The 24033-nt window shown below is 36.8% G+C and overlaps 1 protein-coding gene across 7 annotated transcripts in view; it reads left to right on the top strand.

The window, feature by feature from the left end:
- SMARCA1 (SWI/SNF related, matrix associated, actin dependent regulator of chromatin, subfamily a, member 1) overlaps positions 1-24033 on the top strand; it is a 74810-nt gene that overhangs the window by 11847 nt on the left and 38930 nt on the right. For 4 of the 7 annotated variants that reach the window (XM_029929854.1, XM_029929858.1, XM_029929856.1 and 1 more), the window contains exons 7-17: positions 2882-3037; positions 4309-4440; positions 5408-5476; positions 11285-11394; positions 12725-12951; positions 13896-14017; positions 16602-16637; positions 17739-17891; positions 20824-20956; positions 21708-21856; positions 22611-22730. In XM_029929854.1, coding sequence (XP_029785714.1) covers positions 2882-3037; positions 4309-4440; positions 5408-5476; positions 11285-11394; positions 12725-12951; positions 13896-14017; positions 16602-16637; positions 17739-17891; positions 20824-20956; positions 21708-21856; positions 22611-22730 — 1407 coding nt within the window. The remainder of the gene's footprint in view (positions 1-2881; positions 3038-4308; positions 4441-5407; positions 5477-11284; positions 11395-12724; positions 12952-13895; positions 14018-16601; positions 16638-17738; positions 17892-20823; positions 20957-21707; positions 21857-22610; positions 22731-24033) is intronic. The other 3 variants (XM_029929855.1, XM_029929859.1, XM_029929860.1) reach the window with 2 other exon arrangements.

Here is a 24033-nt window from a genome sequence, read left to right as displayed (position 1 = left end):
CTGCTATTACTTAATGTAATATCACTCCTTAGAAAACTTTGTATTTCTGAAGTAGTGATTTTTGGTTGAAATTATTTCTCTAAGATCATGAAGCAAAAGAGAAATATGTGCATTTGTGTGGTTTCCCCTATATTACATGGAATCCAAGGATTTCATGAAGTATTTCAGGGAGTTTTTTTTTTTTTACCCTCTGGGAGTTTTATTTTTTAAATTTTTATTAAAAAATTTTTAATGTTTATTTATTTTTGAGAGAGAAAGAGAGCTGTCAGCACAGAGCCTGATGCAGGGCTCGAACTCATGGGCCATGAGATGATGACCTGAGCCGAAGTCAGCTGCTTAACCAACTGAGCCACCTAGGCACCCCCACCCCCAACCCCGGGAGTTTTAAAGAAAGAGTGCTTGTATTTAATTTGTGACTGCCCTATCTCTACCCCGTGGGAGGTTGAGATTTTACTGGTGGCTTCAAAAGTTTTTTCATCTTGAAAACCATATTGCCACTCATTAATATTACGAATTCATGTTGGTGGGTATAACAATTAAAAAAGAGAATAGAAAATAGAGTGTTTCTCATGTGGTAGGGATATGTATTGCTCATTTTTTAAGGATTGCAACCTGGGGCACCTGGGCGACTCAGTGGGTTAATCATCTGACTTGATTTTGGCTCAGGTCATGATTTCACAGTTTGTAAGTTTGAGCCCTGCATCAGGCTCTGCACTGACACCCAGGGACCTACTTGGGATTCTCTCTCTTCTCCCCCACCCCTACCCCACTTGCTGTCTCTCTCTCTCTCTCAAAATGCATAAATAAACTAAAAAAAATTTAAAAAATGGATTGCATCCTAAAATATTATTTTATTGTGGTCCATGGGCAGAAGAGTTTGTGGACTGGTAATTATTAATTATATAAATAATGTACTATATTTAGCACTTACAGATTGATGTCAGAATGTATAGAGAAAATCCAGATAATTATTTAAAACATTTTTTTAACATTTATTTTTGAGACAGAGACAGAGCACATGTTGGGGAGGGGCAGAGAGAGAAGGAGACACAGAATCTGGAGCAGGCTCCACAGAGCTGTCACCACAGAGCCTGATGCAGGGCTCAAGCCCACAAACCATTAGATCATGACTTGAGCTGAAGTGGGATGCTTAACAAATCGAGCCACCCAGGCGCCCTCCCAGAGAGCTATTTATAGACAGATTTGGTACCATATGGGATAGATACAGTGCATCTTTATGGTTTCCTGGCCTTCTGTAAACATTTTATGAGGTCAGTGTTTCATTAATAAAAACTTGGTATAGGTTACCACAGGTATTTGATTGAGTTGGGAAATTCTTAGTAATACTCCTGATCCAGATTCATGCTACTTGTAGTCCTGCAGTGTATAGAGGTGTGAATCCCAAACATGGTTTTGTAGTTGTTATTTTTAAGTAGGTTCCCTGCCCACTGTGGGGCTTGAACTGACAGAGATGAGATCAAGAGTTGCATATTCTACTGACAGATCCAGCCAGGCTCCCCACCAAACATGGTTTTTCCTTCCTTTTCCATTCCAGAGACATCAAAGATCTTGGACATGAAAACAGGAGATCTAGGTTTAGTTCTAGCTTTGCTATTGACTGTGTGATGTTGAGTGACTCTTGAAGGGCCTTAATTTTGTCACCTATAAAACAAGAGCTTTTGGATTATGTGGTAATGTTCTGTTACACAAATTTCAAAGCAGAGCTAATTTAAATTAAAAATATAGGTATCTTCTGTGAAACTGTAGGAGGAACCATTAAACTGAATGTTTCAAAAAATCAGAGAAAGATAAGGTGTTTGCAAGACCAAATGGAGTCTAGTATCTTGGTTCTCTTTATTTTGCCTCCAATTCTATAATGTCTTAATTAACTTTTTAAATATGATCACTTGCCAGAGTACAACTAAGATCTCTACAAAGGCCCTTTCTCTATCCTCTACTTCAGTCCAGACAATACTTTTAGATATGAGGGCACTCAGTAAATATTTGTTGAATGAGTCCACAGTGTGTTTGGTGCATAACTGTGAGTTTTTGAAATAATGAGTTTGCAGTGAACTGTTAATTTTGTTTTTGCACTGTAATTTCAGATTTACAGTACTAATCAGAACCTTTTCAATATATTTGGCTGTTCCCTGTTAACTTTTGTGGTTTTATTTTGACCCATAACATCTGGAATTCAGTTCATACAAGTTAAAAATGCTCTCAGTCAATTTGGCTACTATGTTGGCCACTGCTTGTGCAGATTTAAAAATAGTTTTAAATAGTCTCACTGTCTTAAATAGCTTTCTGTACTAAATGGAGCAAGTCCTCTTTATAAGATCATATTTGTTGCCTCACAGCAATATCAGAGAGTTCACAAAAGCATTAATGGGCTTTCATGACCTGTTAACAAAATACATGACTCATTCCTGTTAGAAATGGAAGGAACATAAAGAAATCTCAAAAGGTGGAAATCATTCATGTATATTGAGTTCTTTTCATTTGTTGAAAATGTGTTGGTAATAGTTGGTAGTGCTTGGACCTTAGTAAGAACATGGTTTTCAGAAAGCAGTTTACTTTGCTCACGTATTTTTGGACCATTTTTTGTGTGAAAAGAGCCTAGTAATTTGGTCATCTGGTGATAAGAAATTCTCCAGTTCATTGAATATGCTGTACTCTTTTAAGGGAAGCCTTTGCTTCTCTTTTGTTGATAGTAGCATGCCATACAGATAACTTGTCTTCGGGCCTTGGTTTTCCTATCTTTAAGATGGATGAGTCCAAATGATTCTGAGGGCTCTTAGAATTATTAGTATTCTTTTGATGTTTTAATTCTGTGACCATCTTGTCAGCGTATTCTAATATAAGGAACTTTATTTTGCATTAGGCTGCTTTTATTCGTGATGAAATGATGCCAGGAGAATGGGATGTTTGTGTTACTTCCTATGAGATGGTAATTAAAGAAAAATCTGTATTTAAAAAGTTTCATTGGCGATACCTAGTCATTGATGAGGCTCACAGAATAAAGAATGAAAAGTCCAAGGTAAGCCGGTTTTAAATATCATTGTTAAAGGTTTTTTTTAACTAACCATGTCCATTTGTTTACCTTTGTGTATTCAAAAGAAAAAATGTGATGAAAGATTGTGATTTTATTCAGAGAATAAGAATGAAAATCAGTTTTGAAAATGGTTTTAAAGTTAAAATTATTGAATATGAGACAAATGAAAATTGAGCACAGTTTTTAATGGTAAAGAAAATAAGGTGTCCATTTGCTGTATCTGTTGCAGCCTAACTAACTGTTATGCTACAGTATTTTTATATTTGGTGTGCCAGAGACATTTGCATTGATTTTTATTGAGGAGGCTTCTACTTTATGTGTATTCATAAGGATTAGAAAAAATAATTTCCTGGAATTGCCTGATTTGTGTGAATTAGAGCATGGTATAAATTTTGAAAAATACCAATAATTCTTGCCATTCAACTCCATCAACAGTAGGAAAAGCGTCGATTATTATAATGAATCTCTCTTTGGATTACTGGGCTACTTTGGGAGAAACAGGGACAAAACTGGAGCAAAACCACCAGGCAGATCATACTAACTTCAAACTGAGACTAATACCTTATAAAAGGATGCATGTTAGAGAATAATTAAGAGCATTATAAAAATGTGCATTTGTATTGATACGATTACTGTTCTTTTATGCTTTTCTGCTTTAATTTTCATAGTCTTATATTTAGAAACTTAAGATATCAGGGAAAATGGGCTCAACTCTGGTGCTTAGAAATTGTCACCAGGCCTTTGAGGTGCCTGGGTGGCTCAGTTGGTTAAGCATCTGACTCTTGATCTCAGCTCAGGTCTTGATCTCATGGTTGTGAGTTCAAGCCCTGTGTAGGGTTCTCTACTGGGCATGAAGCTTACTTTAAAAAATTGTCACTAGGCCAAGTTAGAACTTGGATAGGTATATAGATGAATGTGATTGGCAGGGAGAAAGAGATATTATTGTGTAAAGTGAGTAGCCTGGATTCCATGGAGTTCTGACTGTTTCTGTGGGCCCAAAATAGACGAAATGAATTTTTTGAAGTGAGGGAGGGGCCTCAGGTATGACTATGATTTGCATTCTTGTAAGTGTAGAAATGCCTAGAATATTTTGTTCAGTTGTGACTCACTGTGGCAATGTCACCTGAACTAGGATATTTTTCTATAGAAAGATAATTTTTGAGTTTTATTAAAAAATATATTGGTTGGATAAAGAACACTGAATGTTGAGCATTCTTGCAAAGAAAAGTGTTAACACAGCTATTATTTTTTTCTAGCTTTCAGAAATTGTTCGTGAGTTCAAGTCAACTAATCGCTTGCTCCTAACTGGAACGCCTTTGCAGAATAACCTGCATGAACTCTGGGCGTTACTCAACTTTTTATTGCCTGATGTCTTTAATTCTGCAGATGTAAGTTTAAGTCTTATGATTTAAGTACAGTCTTCTTATGTTCACAAATCTCCTTTCTAAACATCAAATGTAGATCAAAATATATAGTTCTTTTTTCATTTGTAACTCTTATCTATGTGTTTTGGTTTTCTCAGAAAAAGAAGCTCTTAAGCACAAATGTTTCAAATGGTGATATTTAGAGAAATGGTTTTCTTTTCTTTGAGATTATTCTGCTTTTTAAACTTTGCCTATATCTCATTGTTACCACGACTTAAGTTATCAGATAGGCTGAGCTCATAATAGCAAACTCAGAATTTTCTTTTAATTAAACTGGAAGAGCTTGCTACATACTAACTTGGCAGGTGGTGTCTTTAAAATGATCTTTGATTATTGTAGTCATTAACGTTTGGGGAATACTGAAGAGTTAATAATGTGTGAGTCGAAAAACAACTATGTATGATTTACATTGTTTTTATCATTAACACAAGGTTATGCTAGTGCAGCAAACTGAATTGAACGATTTAAGGACTTTCGGAGCTTTCCTCATTAATGCTATTAATTGATAATAAAAAGTACCAAGTTCAGCTATCCATTGGTTTGTATACCTTATCTGTTTTCGTTCATTTTTATTTGTTTAAAAATTTCACTATTATTATGTGCCTTCAATTTTATATTCTCACTCCTACTCTAACTCTTAACTGGATATCAGACTCCCATGGCATGGGGAAGCCTCACAAAAGCCTTTTAAGGAAACATTGCTGGTGGAGTTCCTGTATCATGGCGTTTAAATTTTCTTAACTCCTCCAGTATTTTAACTGTTTTCAGAAGTAAATAATATTGACCATCGTGGTTAATGTATTTTTAAAAGTCCTTTTAAAATGAATTACTGCTGTATCACTATACTGTATAAGAATTTATAGAATATTGAGTTTATTAAAAAAAAAAGAAATACCTGTGTGCTTACTGCAGAATTTTCACCCCTCCACAGGACTTTGATTCTTGGTTTGACACTAAAAACTGTCTTGGTGATCAAAAACTTGTGGAAAGACTTCACGCAGTAAGTAATAGACAAGAAAATTTAGTAATTAAATGTACATAACCAACCCAGAAAACAAACGGCTGTAGCATCTGTTTGAACTTTTCGGTTTTTCCCTTGGCTCGGTCTCACTGCTTCCCCCTTTCAACCTTTTTGACAGCCTCTTTGGGAAATGAACTCCACTATATTCTCAGCCTGTCTCAAGATGGCTTCAATATTTTTCTTTTTTTTAATTTTTTTTTACATTTTATTTATTTTTGAGAGACAGAGAGAGACAGAGCGTGAACAGGTAAGGGGCAGAGAAAGAGACACAGAATCCGAAGCAGGCTCCAGGCTCTGAGCTCGCAGTCAGCACAGAGCCCGACATGGGGCTCGAACCCATGAACCGTGACATCATAACCTGAGCCAAAGTCGGACGCTCAACTGACTGAGCCACCCAGGTGCCCCCCTTTTTTCTTAATTTATTTTTTTTACATTTTATTTATTTTTGAGAGACAGAGACAGAGCATGAACGGGGGTGGGGGGCAGAGAGAGAAAGAGGGCTTCAATATTTTTCTAGTTCCCTAATGTCACTTCTTTTTAAAAAATTAAAAAAATTTAATGTTTATTCATTTTTGAAAGAGAGAGACAGACAGACAGGCAGACAGAGTGTGAATGGGAGAGGGGCAGAGAGAGAGGGGGGGACACAGAATCTGAAGACAGGCTCCAGGCTGTCAGCACACAGCCCGACGTGGGGCTCGAACCCATGAACCGTGAGATAATGGCCTGAGTCGAAGTCAGACGCTTAACCAACTGAGCCACTCAGGTGCCACCCCTTTTTTTTTAATTGAAAATTTTTTTAATGTTTGTTCATTTTCTGAGAAACACATACAGTGCAACTGGGGGAGGGGCAGAGAGAAGGAGACACAGAATCTGAAGCAGACTCCAGGCTTTGAGCTGTCAGTACAGAGCCCAACGTAGGGCTTGAACTCCCAAGCCATGAGATTATGACCTGAGCCAAAGTTTGATGTTTAACAGACTGAGCCACCCAGGCCTCCCCACTCCCCCTAATGCCACTTCTGAGCCGCTGCTTCTCCACCATCATGTATAGAACTCTTCCTTTAAAGCTTAATTTATGTTGCAGGTTCACCTTGTACCCATTCTCTTCTCTGCAATCTATTCATCATTAGGTGACTCCCTCACATTTGTTAAAAACCAGTTTTCAGGGGCGCCGGGGTGGTTCAGTCAGTTAAGCATCTGACTCTTGATTTCAGCTTAGGTCATGATCTCATGATTCCTGAGTTTGGGCCCTCCATCAGGCTCTGCCCTGGCATAGCTCTCTCCCTATGTCTCTGTCCCTCCCCTGCTTGCCCTTGCTGTCTCTCTAAAATAAATAAACTTAAAAAACACAACAGTTTTCCATTCTTTGATAACAACTTCTTATATCCTTTTAGCTCTTTCATTCCTGGTACTCCTGTACTTACTCTGTTACCATACAGAGACCTCCAGTCCTAGGACCCCTGCTTTTTCTCCTCATCCATTACCTCATTTCTGTTGTTACTTTTTTCTTAAAATTTTTAAAAAAATGTTTATTTATTTTAAAGTGTGGGGAGGTGCAGAGACGGGGACAGAGGATCTGAAATGGGCTCTGAGCTGACAGCAGAGAGCCCAACATGGGGCCTGAACCTACGAACCGCAAGATCATGACCTGAGCCGAAGTCAGACACTTAACCGACTGAGCCACCCAGGCACCCCAAAACCTTTTTCTAAAAAAAGAAAAAATGAGGTACCTGGGTGGCTCAGTCGGTTAAGCATCCAACTTCGGTTCAGGTCAAGATTTCGCAGTTCGTGGATTCAAGCCCTGCATTGGGCTCTGTGCTGATGGTTTGGAGTCTGCTTGGGATTCTGTCTCTCCTACTCTCTGACCCTCCCCTGCATGTACTCTCTCTCTGTAGCTCAAAAATAATTAATTAAAAAAATTTAAAAAAGAGTTTATTTTTAAGTAATCTCTACACTCAATATGGGGCTCGAACTCACAACCTCAGGATTAAGAGTTGCTCTATTGACTGAGCCAGCCAGGTGCCCCTTTGTTTACTTTTTTTTTGTATCAGTGAGCTGAGTCCATTTTCATTCGCTTGAACCACCCTTTTGCCAGTACTCTCAAACTCTCATTCAATCTTGTCTATCTGCCATTTCTTGCCCTGGAAGCTCTAAACTAGAATACTATAACTGTCTCTGTCTTCTGGGTTTGAATTCTGCTACTGCCATTTACTAGCAGAGTGACTTTCTCTGTACTGGGGCTGCACAATACTGATAAAGAAGGTTATACAAGTGTACAAGTTGGAACAACTCCTGATTTCATGTTCTGTAACATAAGCTGGGATTTGATGATGTCAGCAATCCTTCAACATGGCCGTCTATAGCATTCTTTCCCATTTCCTGTAACTACTGTTTCAGACCTTCCCCAATCTCCCCAAGACTTCTCTCACAGATACTTCCTGCCCTTCTCCTTTCTCAGCAAGTAATATTATTTTCTCAAAGAGAAAGTAGAAGTTATTAGGTAGGAACTCCTTCAAGGATATCCAGCTTCCAAGGGTATCTGCCTCTGTGTTACCTTCTGAGTGAACGAGGTGTTTTCTCTGGTCAGTGGCTAAGTCTTCAACATGAACCCTGGATCTCCTTTATCTCTCCCTATTTCCTTATGGACCTTCCCCCATAATTTATCCTTTTTCTTGACTGAATTTCCTAGTTCTCACTGTATATTGGCTCTTTTTTCTAGCATGTAAACTTGCTGAGGTATTGCCCTTATTAAAATCCAAACCCACACCCATACCCACCCACCCTCACAAATAACAAAATAGTACTTTCAACCTTATGTATCTCGCTGTGATTCTGGTTTCTTCCCTTGATATCTAAGCTTCTTGAAAAAGTAGTTTATATTCTCCATCTCTACTACCTAATCTCCTGTTTACTCTTGAATCCACTGACCACTGGCTTCTATCCATTTCACACAATTGAAACTTAACTTGCAAGGTCTTCAGTCATTTTCTAGTTGCTGAATTCGGGGTGTACCTCTTGTTCAGTATTTTGGCATCTCTATACTGCTTAGCACTGCTGACCACTCCTGAATGAAACCATTTCTTACCTGGTTTCTGAGGTACAGAATGGATTTTCTATTACCATTTTGGCCACTCCTATCAGTGTCCTTTATAGGCTTTTCTTTCTCAGTCTGTCCCTGAAAGTTTTGTGTTTTATAGGGCTTTGTCTTCAACTTTCTTTTTTATATGTGCTCTCTCTGGGGATCCACTCCTGTAGTTTTAGCAGCTACCTATCTACTTACAACTCCCAAGTTTCTCTCTGCATATTTTTTACCCTGTTACTATGTATCCCACTGCCTTCTGACTCTTTCTGTCTAAATGTCTCATAGGCAGTTTAAACTCTTAAGAACCTCTCTTAGACAAATTTAAGTGGCTCAAACTAGCAACCAGAAGTTGTCTTTTACTTTTTTCTTCTCTTTACCTCCTATAGATCTCTAATAACAATAGCTACTGTTTACTAATATCTTTGGTTAATAAGCTCTACACAAGTACTACCACATATTTTCCCAGCAGCTTTGGAAATAGGCATCATTATCCTAATTTTATCCTAATTTTAAAATGCTTGTCATATACATATATCATGATTTTTTGATGAGCAGATGAAGAACCAGGCTATGAAAAGTTAAGGAATTTGTCGAGGCTTACAATAGCTAATCAGGGACTGAGTCGATGGTAGAATCAGCTTGATATGGGTTTGTATTCAGCTTCTGACGCTGGCAAAATGACTTTGGTTAAGTCAATAAAATTGAAATAATCACATTCCCTTTAAAGATTTATTATAAAGATTTATTACTCAGTGTTGTCAAGTTTATGGTGCAGTGTCTGGCATATTGCAGGTACTCTACAGATGGTGACACTGTTGTTTTTGTGATAGAATCTGTCTTGTAGGTATACACTGAATATTTCACCTTTTTTCTCTGTCCATTTGTATCTTCCTTAACATTGAACCGTTTTTCTTTATTTATATATTTAACTATTTTGATGAGGCCTGCCTCTTTATCTCACATTTAGAGTCTATCTGATCCATACTCTGAATTCAGATATCCTCTAAGATTCAAAAATCTTGTTTCAGTTAGCCAAATACCATCTAGGTCCACTCATGTTGTCACAAATGGCAAGATCTCATCCTTTTTTTTTTTATGGCCGAGTAACATTCCATCGTGTGTGTATGTACACACCCAGACATACATGTACGTATACATATGTATGTATAGACCACATCTTCTTTGTCCATTCATCTATGGATGGACATTTGGGTGTTGCTTCTGTATCTTGGCTATTGTAAATAATGCTGCTTTAAATATAGGGGTGTATATATCTTTTCATTTTCCGTGGGTAAATACCCAGTAGTGGAATTATTGGATCATATGGTATTTCTATTTTTTTTAAGGAACCTCCATACTCTTTTGCACACTGGCTGCACCAATTTGCATTCCCACTAATAGTGTATGAAGGTTCCTTTTTCTACACATCCTTGCCAGGACTTGATATTTCTTGTATTTTTGATATGAGCCATTCTGATAGGTGTAAAGTGAGATCTCATTACAGTTTTGATTTGCATTTCTCTGATGATTAGTGATGTTGACAATCTTTTCATGTGTCTGTTGGCCATATATATGTCTTTTGTGGAAAAATGTATATTCCTTACCATCAAAATTATTTCTATATCACATGAAAAAACAAATCTTCTATGACAACAGCTTCAAAATATTTTTTATAGTTCATTTGCTTTTGAGACACAGAGGCAGAACACAAGTGGGGGAGGGGCAGAGAGAAAGGGAGACAAAGAATCTGAAACAGGCTCCAGGCTCTGAGCTGTCAGCACAGAACCTGATGCAGGGCTCGAACCCATGAACTGTGAGATCATGACCTGAGCCTAAGTCAGACACTTAACTGACTGAGCCACCCAGGTACCCTGACAACAGCTTTTTTTTTTTTTTTAAAAAAGATTCTTTCAGGGAACCTCAGTGGCTTAGTCCGTTAAGCATCTGACTTATTTTTAAAATATTTATTCACTTTTGAGAGAGGAGAGAGACAGTGTCAGCAGGGGAGGGGCAGATGCCCCAGTTAAACATCTGACTCTTGATCTCAGCTCAGGTCATGATCTCTTGGTTTGACAGACTGAGCTCCCCCCCGCCCCCCACCAGGCTCTGCACTAACAACATAGAGCCTGCTTGGGATTCTCTCTCCCTCTCTCTCTGCTCCTCCCCCACATTCAAAATTTCTGTCTCTCTTAAATGAAATAAATACACTTTAAAAGGGATTCTATTATGCCTATCTTGTTGTCTTTTTAATGTATTTTGTGCCATCGAATTATGAATATCTCGTAGTTTAGATTCCCTATTCCAATTTTCTTTATTTTTTATTTTTTTAATGTTTACTTTTTGAGAGAGGGGAGAATGGGAGAGGGTCAGAGAGAGAGGGAAACACAGAATCCAAAGCAGGTTCCAGGCTCTGAGCTGTCCGTGTAGAGCCCAATGCAGAGCTCGAAGCCACAAACTGCGAGATCATGCCCTGATCTGAAGTCCGGCGCTTAACCAACTGAGCCACCCAGGTGCCCCAACCCCAATTCAATTTTTAAATGGGCCATTACTTGATTGTTTTTTACTGAGAACATTGGCAGCTAGCATTGGTAGTGTTTTTCAGATTATGCATTGGGAAGTAAATTTCACAGTAGGGTGTTGTCAATGAAAGATATAGTTAATAATATTAAATATTTCATAAACTGTTATAAAAACTATCACTTTTTTAGGTTTTGAAACCATTTTTGTTACGTCGTATAAAAACTGATGTAGAGAAGAGCCTGCCTCCTAAAAAGGAAATAAAGATTTACTTGGGACTGAGTAAAATGCAACGAGAATGGTGAGCTATTTTTTTCCATATATTATTTATTTACATATAAGAATTTATTAAAACTTAACTTTGTGGTAGTTCAGTTACATCTTTAGATCAAAACTTACATTTGATGTTTAAGTGGTCAGTTAAGTAGTTCAAGTATTTTAATAGAAAATTAGTTCATATTTTATTTAGCTTTCGGGAAATAGTGTCGGCCTTGAGTCTGTACACCTGTATTTGAATCCAGTGCTTTGTCTCTTAGTAGCTATTTAGCTTGGACAAATTCTGTAACCTCAGCTTCTCTTCTGTAAAACATGTATAATACTTAGCTTATGAGTTGATGTTAGGGTTAAAGAGGCTAATGTCACTTGCACATTTGTTTGTTATTCTTGCTTTTTCCATCAGTGAAAATAGTAATAACCATAATAATAAGTAATAAAAAGATGGATGAGAATAGGGATTGTGGGTATTATAAAAATAGAAACTGAATCGGTTTGATAAGTACAAGCAAAGCAGAAAACTGACAAGAGAATCACAAGGAATCACAAATTAGATATGCTTATGTCATAATGCTGTTTAAAGTAACAAAATGTTGCTTACATAAATAAAATTATGTCACATAATGACTTCGCTACTACTGAGACCAGTATAGGGTAGTGGTGAAGAGTTTATTTCTCTAGATTCAGACAAAAGACCAAACTCTGGCTTTGTCCCTTTTTGTGGTCCTGAATAGGCTGTTTGACTTCTCTGAGCTGCCTGAATTTCCGTTCATAAAATGGGGGTGATTCTAGTACATACCTCAGAGTTGTTGTGAAGACTTAACAAGAGAATTTATATGAAATCCTTCACACGATACCTGGCACTTTCACTCAGTGCAAGTTGGCTGTTGTTATTATTAAATACTAATTACTGTTAGGGTGGATAAATAGGTCTGTTTTCATCTGGGTAAAGATCAGCAAAAGATAATGAAAAATGTTTACAGATCAGAAAACAATGCCTTATGAAGATAGGTATAAGAAATTCTGATAGTTTTTAGGTCAAACAAGTAAAAGTTCGATGCCAGCTTTCAGCAAATAATGTAGTTATTGAATAATTATCAGATATAGTTATCTGAATAGTTATCAGCTGATGGTAGTTTGATAAAGCAGGAGGAAACAGGTTTCTGGGCAACATACAAGTTAAAATGTTCAAAAGTTTCTTGGTTTCACTGATTAGATTTAGTTTCAAAGTCTGACCTATTGTTTATATTTAAATAAGACAAAAAAAAAAACCCTCAATGCTGATCACCAAAGGGACATTGCTTGCTGCCATTAAACCGTTCTAATAATCAATGATTAATTATAGTTTAAAATTTTAGGTATACAAAAATCCTGATGAAAGATATTGATGTGTTAAACTCTGCTGGCAAGATGGACAAGATGCGACTCTTAAACATTCTGATGCAGCTTCGAAAGTGTTGTAATCATCCTTACCTGTTTGATGGTGCTGAACCGGGCCCACCTTATACCACTGATGAACACATTGTCAGCAACAGTGGTAAAATGGTAGTTCTTGATAAACTCTTGGCCAAACTGAAAGAACAGGGTGAGTTACAAATCTATACATTCACATGAAATGACTATATTAGTGATTTCTGTGTAAATAGTATTTTGCATATTTACTCATCCATTCATTCAGCAAACATTGTTGAGTACTTATTATTTGCCAGGAACTGTCCTATGAGCTGGGTATACAAAGATGTGTAAGACAGCAGTCATTGCCTTGGAGAAACTCATAGTGTAGTGAAGAGGCATAGTTGCAGTTTGTTGTGATAAGTGCTATCATATGTTGAGATATTGGGAGTTGGGGAAATCTTCACAAAGAACATTTGAAGTGAGCACTGGAGAATGTGTAGGAGTAAATCATGAGGAAAAGGAAAGGAAACATTTTCTAGGGCAAACAGAAGTGTGAAAACAGGAAATGCAGAGCGTACGGTATTTGGGTAGAGTGGTAGTTGATGAATCTGGAAAGTTGGATGGAGCCAGATTATGGAAGGCATTTTAAGCATGCTTTAAGGAGTTTGGACCATTTGGAAGGCGAGGAGGGGGTGTGTCCTGGAAGATTTTGCTGTGTCAGCTGACATGGTCAGACTTCGATGTTTGGAGGAGAACCTCAGAAGCAGTATGTGGGTTCTGTTGATGATGAGAGATGAGAAACAGGAGACTAGTTGGGAGACTACTGCAGTAGTCTAGTGAAAGGTGGTGTGGACCTATCACTCATCCTCAGGACAGAGTAAAGGCAGACTTTAAATAATCTCATTATGTGTGGAGGGTTTTAAGTCTTTAACAATGTGTAACTCAGCAATGCATACTTCTGTATAGCATTCCTTGAAGAGGTGTGTGTGTGTGTGTGTGTGTGTGTGTGTGTGTATTTTGTGGAGTGTTCATGTACTATGCATTTTTATTACATGTGATGTTTAATTTTATTGTAAGTTTCAAATTAGTTTTACATAAATTGAATAACTTGCTTTTTTGGGGGAAATGTTTTAGGTTCAAGGGTTCTCATTTTTAGCCAGATGACTCGCTTGCTGGACATTCTGGAGGATTATTGTATGTGGCGTGGTTATGAGTATTGTCGACTGGATGGACAAACCCCACATGAAGAAAGAGAGGTGAGGAAAAGAAAAGAAAACTTCAAATTCAGAGTTCAATTAAGTTATATTTTTCATTATTCAGTAGTTTTGAACTTTGGCCTTTTTAATTTTAGCTAGGTGCACTGAATTTCTCACTAAGTGCCCGCCCCCCGTCTGAGATCTTCAGTTTGTCTTCCAAAACACTGACTCTTTACAAAGCATCCTTTCCAAGGTCTTCCAAGACATCCTCACTCATCTAAAGGCCACTACACCGTTATGCCCTTACCTCCTGTAACCACTGCTATCTCTAACTTTTTGATAACTGTTTCTCATCCTACTCTTTAACCTCTGATTCTATGTCTTATTTTTCTTGATTTGCTTCCTAAAGTAGACCCTCGCCATTTGTGGAGTTTAAACAGTTGAGATTTTTCTAGTTTGTCGGCAACCCTAAAGTCTCATGAAACATAGTAATTTTTAAAGGGAATAAACTCAACCTTAGAGAGATTTTGTAAAACCGAGATTGGATAAGCATAGGTATAGGTACTTTTCATGCATTTGGATCTTGGAATACTAAAAGGTTGGTATATAGGAGTGAGTCACTTAGCTAGTGAGGAAGGCTAACTAGCACCCAATATCTTTCTCAACCTGTAAGAATTCCTTTGGGGATGTCTTTAGATTATCCCTCATGAATGTCAGGGGTCTAATTTTTAAACCCTTTAAAGCACTTTCCTGGGGGGGAGGGCTTTGTTAATTTATCTTCTTTTTTCCGTGGTCCTTCAAGGCTCTGTCTTTGGCTTCTGCATTAAGTCTGTTCTCATGCTCTGGGCAAAGATTGTCATTTCATGGTATAGTGGAAATGCACTGAACATGGTTTCAGAAGACCTAAATTTTCGCACCAACTCCACCATTTTGTAGTATATGCAAGCTATTTAATTCTCTGAGCCTCAGTATTTTTAACTGTATTATTATGGTACTGTTAATACCTAGGCTTCTTTTTTCTGACAATGTTGTGAGGATCATTGGATATAATAGATATGAGTACAGTTTTTAAACTGTGTCATGCAGGGTATACTGTCAGGAAATTGCACACAGGCCTTTTATGTCTCAGCTTTAGGGCCCCATCTCAGGCTACAAAGACTCTTAGTCCATGTCCCCTTCCTTCCATAGCTTCAGTGAACACTGTCGCTTGTGTGCTTCCTTATTGAAGCTTGGCTATAGCAAAGGCTAGGGCCCATAGCAGGCACACAGGCTCTTTTAATATCCATGGTTAACCTTGATAACATTTACAAATAATGAGTGTTTCAAAGTTTACACTGATCCCTGATCTATAGTAGTTTACTTTCTCTGTAATGGTAATTTGAAGTTTTATTGGGTTTTTGCTGATTCATTCCTCATAATTGGTTTCTCCAAATCCACATTAAGCATAAGTCATATAATACTATCCAAAATCACCCTTTTTCTTGGAATGAAGATGATACTAAGGCAGAAAAGTAGGTGGTTTCTGACCTCAGATAGTTTGCATTTCTGACTGATTTCTTTGCTCATGAACAATGTGGACTTTACTTAAATATACCTAAATTATTCTGGTCTCTTAAAATTTCAAAATAATGTTCTCCCTTTAGAGGCTTTGAATTACATATATTAACTTTAGATATGGCAAAGCAGAGCTGTTTTGTTTGTTTGTTATTTTCTTGGAAATGCTCCCCTTTCCCATTATACTGATGTCCATATAATCATGTTATCTATTTCCTTAGTAAGGAGGAAAAGACCACATTTGATTCCTTACTTTCATTATTTGCCAGTCGTTAATTAACAATTATTTTTCAATAGTTGTCCAATTTGCCCTTCAATGGTACAGCTAAATTCAGCTAGCTAAGTCCTGGTCATTCCCTGACTCGGTTCTTATAATCTTAATTGGCCTCCTCACTATTCTAGGGAAAGGATTTGAAATTTGTCAAGCAACTACTCTAACCTTGGCAATGTATAGTTCCAACTGAATTCTAGCATCCTATTAAAGTATAATTTACTGGTATAATTTTCTCCACTTGAAACTGTCTCAGAGAGGTTAAATGCTTGCTTAGAAACATGTGTAATGAATAGTAATTCACACCAGGTTTTTGCTATTTCCTCTATACCAAATTGCCTCTCACTACACCATGCTGCTTTCTACACTGCCCCTCTCCATGCTACAAGGACTGTGGCAGTGAGTGTCACATCTGCTGCAACTTCTGACTGTGCCATTCCTTCATTAAAAATATGACTTCCTGTATTTTCTGATTATGAAAGTAATATATGATTGCCAAAGGAAATTTGCAAACTAAGGTATTCTGGCCAATCCCTTTTTGTATAAATAACATATATAAGTAATTGCTGTTAAACTATATATACTATATATGAAGTTTGGTAATGTTTTACGTGCATTATGTTGTACTTTCCTATATCAGTAATAAAATTAATTGTAAATAATTTAAGTATAATATATATCTGATAGACATACTCTAAATGATCTATTCCCCAATTGTTGATCATTCAGGTTGTTTCCAGTTTTTCACTATTATAAATAATGCTAAAGTGAAAGTCTTTATACATAAATCTTTGTGCACATTTCTGATTATTTCCTTAGGATAAATTCCTAGAAGTGGAATTACTGGGTCAAAGGGTATGAACATTTTTAAGACTCTTGATGCATATTGCCAAATTGCTTTCCAGAAAGGTTGTACCAATTTACAGTCCCCGCAGCAATGTATGAGAGTGCCCGTCTCACCGCCCCCTCGTCAACATTGAGTATTATCATTTTTTTAATCTTCAAAAAATGGTATTATGTTTTAATTTGCATTATTTGTTTACTAGTGAGATTGAACATTACTTTTGTACTTATTAGCCATTTGTATTTGTTCTTCTGTGAATTGACTGTTTTTTCTTTTTACTCATTTTTCTATTTGGGATCGTAGTGTTTACTTTCTAATTAATTTTTATGAGATCTTTATATGGTATGGATAGCAGCATCCCATTAATTTTTAAGACTCTTTGCTAAATATCCCTGGATTACCTTCTTGAATTTCCTCATTACTTCCCTGTTTGCCCCTTTTCATGATATAGAAATAAATCTACTTAACCTCCCCTTCTTCCATTGCTCTTATTTGCATCCCTGAACCTTTTTCTCTCTTGGCTGGTCTTCTGAACTATCCTATCCTTATTAATTCTACATAAAGTAATGGAAATGAAGCTGAGATAGCTGACATTTTACTTCCTAGATACTTTTCAACTCTTAATTAAAACATTTTCAGGGGCGCCTGGGTGGCTCAGTCGTGGGTTTGAGCCCCGCATCGGGCTCTGTGCTGACAGCTAGCTCAGAGCCTGGAGCCTGCTTCCGATTCTGTGTCTCCCTCTCTCTCTGTCCCTCCACTGCTCACGCTGTCTCTCTCTGTCTCTCAAAAATAAACAAAAAACGTTAATAAAAAATTAAAAAAACCATTTTCACTATTGTTACTTTAAATAAATTATTTATTACTTTGTCTATAAGTTGTTCTGAGTTTGCCTTTATTGATGTAAGCTTCTAAAGATTAGGAACTTTATGTAATATACTTTCTGCAGTAATTCACAAAGTACAGTATATAGATGTATGCTTAAATATTTTTGAGATAGAACAATATTATGAAGTGGGCTTTTGAATATGCATGTTAAAGTAATTTTCTTAAGGACTTTGGTAATGTTATTTTTTCCCTCTTTTTCTTCCATATCCTGTGTCAATTAAAAAAAGGAAGCAATAGAGGCCTTTAATGTTCCTAATAGTAGCAAATTCATCTTTATGCTGAGTACCAGAGCTGGGGGTCTCGGAATTAATTTGGCAAGTGCTGATGTGGTTATACTATATGATTCAGACTGGAACCCACAAGTTGATCTACAAGCTATGGTTAGTAATCTTTAATGATGTCAGAAACTTATCTTAGCTCAGAGTACTATTGTTGTTTATGCAGCAGAGAGGTAAACTATGATAAAGGGGTAACAATAATTTTTGGGAGGTTTTTTAAGATGTTGAAATAGATTATCCTGGCAAACAAAAGATGCTCTGCTAATTGCAAAACAAGAAAGGAAACAAAAATAAACACACGTATACCCTAGACCCAACGATAGCATTTGTGTGTTTATTTTGACTTTTATCATGAAACGGAAATGTTTTTTCCCACTCCTGAATACTGAAGGGGACAGATACATATATCTTAATGAAAAGAGTTAAAAAGTTAATCTGCCAATATTAATTCTGCTTAATAAGTAGATATATTAAAATCCTTGGCACTGAAGTTGGGAGAGGTATGATTTTAACTTTTGTAATACAACATTTGGGGTGAGGAGGTAAAAAGGTAACAAAGGAGTATATTCCAGGAAAATGTTTGCTACCTAAGGACACCATTAGAAACGATCCTACCCTTTTGGGGCACCTGGGTGGCTCAGTTGGTTAAGCATCTGACTCTGTGCTGAGCTTGGAGCCTGCTTAAGATTCTCTGCCTCCGTCTCCCTTTGACCTTCTCTTGCTTGCATGTATACACACACACACACACACACACACACACACACACTCCCTCTTCAAATAAAATAAAAAGCTATCCTACCCTTTTTAAAAAAGATTTCAAGGAGCTATTTCTCTTACCTTTCATCATGGTGTCATTTACTAAATTAGACCTACATCTGTCAGTGTGACTCACATTTTAAGATAAAGAAATTTAATTTCAGAAGTACAAAGATGTAAAATAGCTATGCACTTAAAATCCCAATAACGTGTCAGATAATTTACTATCTGTGGAAGCAATTAAAGCCCTGTCAATGAGGCATAACCTAGAAGTTATTCCTTCTTTAAAAATTTATTTATATATTTGTATTTATATTTTTTGAGGCCAGAAGTCAAGAGTGCACCCACCACCTTCTTTTTTATTTTTAATAATAGAGAATTGAAACATATTGACCATCAGGACATTTTAATTTTTATTACTATTTTTTTAATGTTTATTTATTTTTGAGAGACAGAGAGTGAGCAGAGAGGGGCAGAAAGAGACAGACACACAGAATCCAAAGCAGGCTCCAGGCACTGACCTGTCAGCACAGAGCAGGACACAGGAATCAAACCCATGAACCATGAGATCATGACCTGAGTTGAAGTCAGATGCTTAACCGACTGAGCCACCCAGGTGCCCTGTTTACTCATTAGGACATTTTAAAATTAACATGCTTTTTTATTATTACTTTAGCATGGTACTGAGCTACCTGTTTTAACAATAGGAGTAAGCCCTAGTGAGTTATAGGGTCACAGAACTGGAAAACCTGTTGATGACAACACTTCTTTTACTTAAAACTATTAAAGGTATAGTTGATCTTTCATGATTTACTGATTTGAATTTGAAATTTGTGTAGAGTGTTGCATTCTCATTCCGTGTGTTGTGATGAAATTGTTACTGGACTCTAATGTTTTTATAGTTAGATCAAGGGCTGTTTTGAATCTTGTTTCTTTGATTTGTTTTTCTCCACTGCCCTCCTCCCTTCACCTATTTGCTCTAGCAGCTGCTGTGTTTTTAAAAGTTTTTGAACATTTATTTTATTTTAGTTTTAAAATTTTTAATGTTTATTTTTGGGAGAGAGAGTGCAAGTGGGGGAGGAGCAGAGAGAGAGGGAGACACAGAATCTGAAGCAGGCTCCAGGCTCCGAGCTGTCAGCACAGAACCTGACCTGAGGCTTGAACCGTCAAACTGCAAGATCATGACCTGAGCCAAAGTAATATCCTTAACCAAATGAGCCACCCAGGTGCCCCTAACATTTACTTTTTTGAGAGACAGAGAGAGACAGAGCACAAGCGGGGGAAGGACAGAGAGAGAGGGACACACAATCCGAAGCAGACTCCACAAACTCTGAGCTGTCAGCACAGAGCTCCATGCGGGGTTTGAACTCATGAATCATGAGATCATGACCTGAGCCGAAGTTGGACGCTTAACTGATTGAGCCACCCAGGTGCCCCTAGCAGCTTCTGTGTTTTAAAAACACTTCCCTGGGGTACCTGGGTGGCTCAGTTGGTTACATGTTCGACTTCGGCTTGGGTCATGATCTCACGGTTTGTGAGTTTGAGCCCCATGTCGGGCTCTGTGCTGACAGCTCAGAGCCTGGAGCCTGTCTTCAGATTCTGTGTCTCCCTGTCTCTCTGACCCTCCCCTGCTTGTGCTGTCTCTCTCAAAAATAAATAAAAAAACATAAAAAAACACTTCCCTAGCCCTTTTTATATAATCAGTACTTACCATCTGTCACCTTTACCAACTATAAACCATAAGGCTAATTCTAGAGTATTATATAGTAAGGATATTATTATACCATTAATTTTAATGACCCTTTATTGCCTCTATAAACAGAAAGAACTGCTTGATTATGAAATAAAGCAGACTTTTACCACCACAGTAACCCTTGCTAATTAATTACTTTGCTCCTCACAAAATTCCTTGCTAGATATTCTTAATATTTATCATCTTCCTTTTTAAAATTTTATTTTTGAGAGAGAAAGCGTGAGCATAGGAAGGGCAGAGAGAGATGGAGAGAGAGAGAGAATCTCAAGTAGGCTCTGCACTGTCACTGTGGAGCCCACTGTGGGGCTTGATCTCATGAACTGTGAGATCATGACTTGAACCGAAATCAAGTCAGACACTCAGTTGATTGAACCACCACCAGTCCTCATCATCCTTTTTTAAAGAGTGACAGGTCTAGAGAACTCAGAAACTAATTTTATATTCAGCATTTTACAGCATATGGTGGCTATGCTATATATTTTATCCAGAATACCCAATATCTTACATTAGGATTCTGTCTACTAGGATCGAGCACATCGTATTGGTCAGAAGAAGCCAGTACGTGTGTTCCGTCTCATCACTGACAACACTGTTGAAGAAAGGATTGTAGAAAGAGCAGAGATAAAACTGAGACTTGACTCCATTGTTATACAACAAGGTATTTAAATATATAAACTTAATTAGGTGTTCTTTTTGCAAAAACATATGCAATTTTATTTAAAGGTAATTACTTTTAAAGTTGACAAAAATTTGCAAATGTAGAGGGAAAAAAGTCAGTTTTTTAAAAAGTGCTAATTTTAATCTTTCTAATTTAAAGCCTTGTATTCAATATATGAAGTAGATAGCTGAACATCACTAGCTTATAGTTGAATGCTAATGGCATGTTTTTTGAAGTTCCTGACATTAAGCAGTAGTTAAAATGTCTAGTTTAAAACATTTTAATAGGTATTAGAGAGTGCCTGTTGGTAGAAAGAAATTTGATAGGAAAAATAAAGTTTGAACATGAGAAAATGTTTCTGAGTTTTAAAGCTACATCTGTCAGGGTGACTCACATTTTAAGATAAATGTAATTTCAGAAGTACAACAATGTGATACAGCTATGCACTCAAAATCCCAGTAAATTATGGGATAATTTACTATCTTTGGACGTAATTAAAGTCATATCAATGAGGCATAGCTTTAAGTTCTTCCCTTTGTAAAAATTAGAATTTTACAGAAAGAAACTCATTGCAATAGAAACTATGGTAGAAGAAAAATTGGTAGGGCTGTTCATTAATATAACCTTAAAGCTCACTACTTTTTTTTCTCATAAAGCTTTACTTATAGTTAAATGTGGGAGTGTCTGATTAGAACTATTATGCTCTGCTTTCTCTGGAATATAATTGAATATACATAACTTTTATTATTAGGAAGACTCATTGACCAACAGTCCAATAAGCTGGCAAAAGAGGAAATGTTGCAAATGATACGTCATGGAGCCACCCATGTTTTTGCTTCTAAAGAAAGTGAGCTAACAGATGAAGACATTACCACTCTCCTGGAAAGAGGGGAAAAGAAGGTTTGTTAAAATGACATTTGTTGTCCTGATGAGTTGCTTTAACATCAACATACTTCAGCATGGTTCTTGTATTTGCGTTGTTTCAAATGCATGTTTAAAATAACTCCTGTTCTTTCTAAGGATTTGTAGATTCATACCCAGAGGTAGTTTAGGGTTTTTTAGTTTAATTTTTGGTGAGAAAAACTAAGAACTGAAGTTTAAAATTGAGTGACCTTATACTTTATGTTTATTGAAAATAATGTTGATATTTACTTAAAAGCTAAATAAATTTCATTTTTAATCACATATATCAGGACTACATTTTTACATCTTTTGCACTGGATTAGAAGTTATCTAATGATAAGTTGCATTGACTAAAAATCTTGTGAACATTTCATGAAATATTAAAGGATCATTTGTTAAAGTCTAGTAAGCTGTTTCAGACTATTGCAGCTTTGTGTTGAATTTATCTCTTATTTGCAAATTAGGGATAATTTCAAATATAAGTAAAAGACTAAAATTATAGTGTGACTACATCTTCAGTGATACAAGATTTTAAAGAAAGCCTAATTGAGAATACTTGAATAACCATTTAAATATTTAGAATATTTGTAGTAAGTTAAATTTACATTTATTTACTGTTAGCATTGCATTCCTACCTTTTAAATTAACTGATTGGATATTTCATGTCAAAACCTGACTTCTAAAAGAGAGTCCACAGATTGTTATACGCAGTTCAGTGATAATTTTTTAATTTTAATGTATTGAACTTTAGACCGCAGAGATGAATGAACGCTTACAAAAAATGGGAGAATCTTCTCTGAGAAATTTTAGAATGGACACTGAACAAAGTTTGTACAAGTTTGAAGGAGAAGATTATAGAGAAAAACAGAAGGTAACATTTTACCTTAGCCATTAGACTCTCAAATTATCATTTCTCCCCATAACCATTATTAAAAACCACTGGTAGGGGAGCCTGGCTGGCTCAGTTGGTAGAGTATGTGACTCTTGATCTTAGGGTTGTGAGTTCAAGCCTTATGTTGGATGTAGAGATTACTTAAAAAAAATAAAGTTAAAACAAAAATAAAGTAAAATAACCACTGGCACTTAACTACTGCAGTGCTCTGCTATGGAGTAAAATTTGATGTAGATTAGAAAATCTCATGCAAGTGCTATCTTTCACTAAATTCTGCTAGATTATTATTAGTACCATCATCTTCATCATTGTTTTTGCTGCTGTTGCCACTGCTACTCTTGTTTTTGAGAAGCAGTGTAGGATTGTGGTTGAGTTCCTGGATTCTGAAGCTGAAATCCCAACCGTGTCACTAATTGACTTTGGGCACTCATTTTTCTCCCCTGTCAAATGGAGGGTATAGTGATATACTGCATGGACAGCAAGAGTCCTTTGAGGACATGAGAGTTTTACTTGTTTTGTTTAAAATTATGGCCATAACTAAAATTTTTAAAATCTTTTTAACTTAAAATAATTTTTTAAATGTTTGTTTATTTTTGAAAGAGAGACAGAGAGTGTGAGCAGGTGAGGGGCAGAGAGAGGGAGACACAGAATCCAAAGCAGGTTCCAGGTTCTGAGCTGTCAGCACAGAGCCTGATGCAGGGCTTGAACCTACAAACTGCAAGGCGTGACCTGAACTGAAGTCAGATGCTTGACCAAATGAGCCATGCAGATGCACCTAAAATTTTTTAAATTTTTAAATGACTTTAGACTTCATTACAGAAGTAGCATGGAGTTCACATATATCCTTCACTCAGCTTCCCATAATGTTAACAATTTACATGATCATCGTACAATTATCAAGTCCGGGAAGTTAACATATTTTCTCCCTAATGTTCTTTCCCTGTTCTAGGAAATACAATCCAGGGCCTCAACATTGTAATTTTTAAAAATAGAGGTTTATTAAGAAAGTTAAAAAAATTTTTTAATGTTTATTTATTTTTGAGACAGAGGGCATGAGCAGGGGAGGGGCAGAGAGAGAGAGGGAGACACAGAATCTGAAGCAGGCTCCAGGCTCTGAGCTGTAAGCACAGAGCCTTATGTGGAGCTCGAACCCACAAACTGGGAGATCATGACCTGAGCTGAAGTCAGACACTTAACTGACTGAGCCAACCAGGCGCCCCTAAACATTTTTTTAAATGTTTATTTATTTTTGAGCGAAAGCGAGAGACTGAGCATGAGCAGG

This window comes from Suricata suricatta, chromosome X (assembly GCF_006229205.1).
Source record: "Suricata suricatta isolate VVHF042 chromosome X, meerkat_22Aug2017_6uvM2_HiC, whole genome shotgun sequence".
Classification (NCBI taxonomy): Eukaryota; Metazoa; Chordata; class Mammalia; order Carnivora; family Herpestidae; genus Suricata; species Suricata suricatta.
This window is presented reverse-complemented; position numbering and strand designations above follow the sequence as displayed.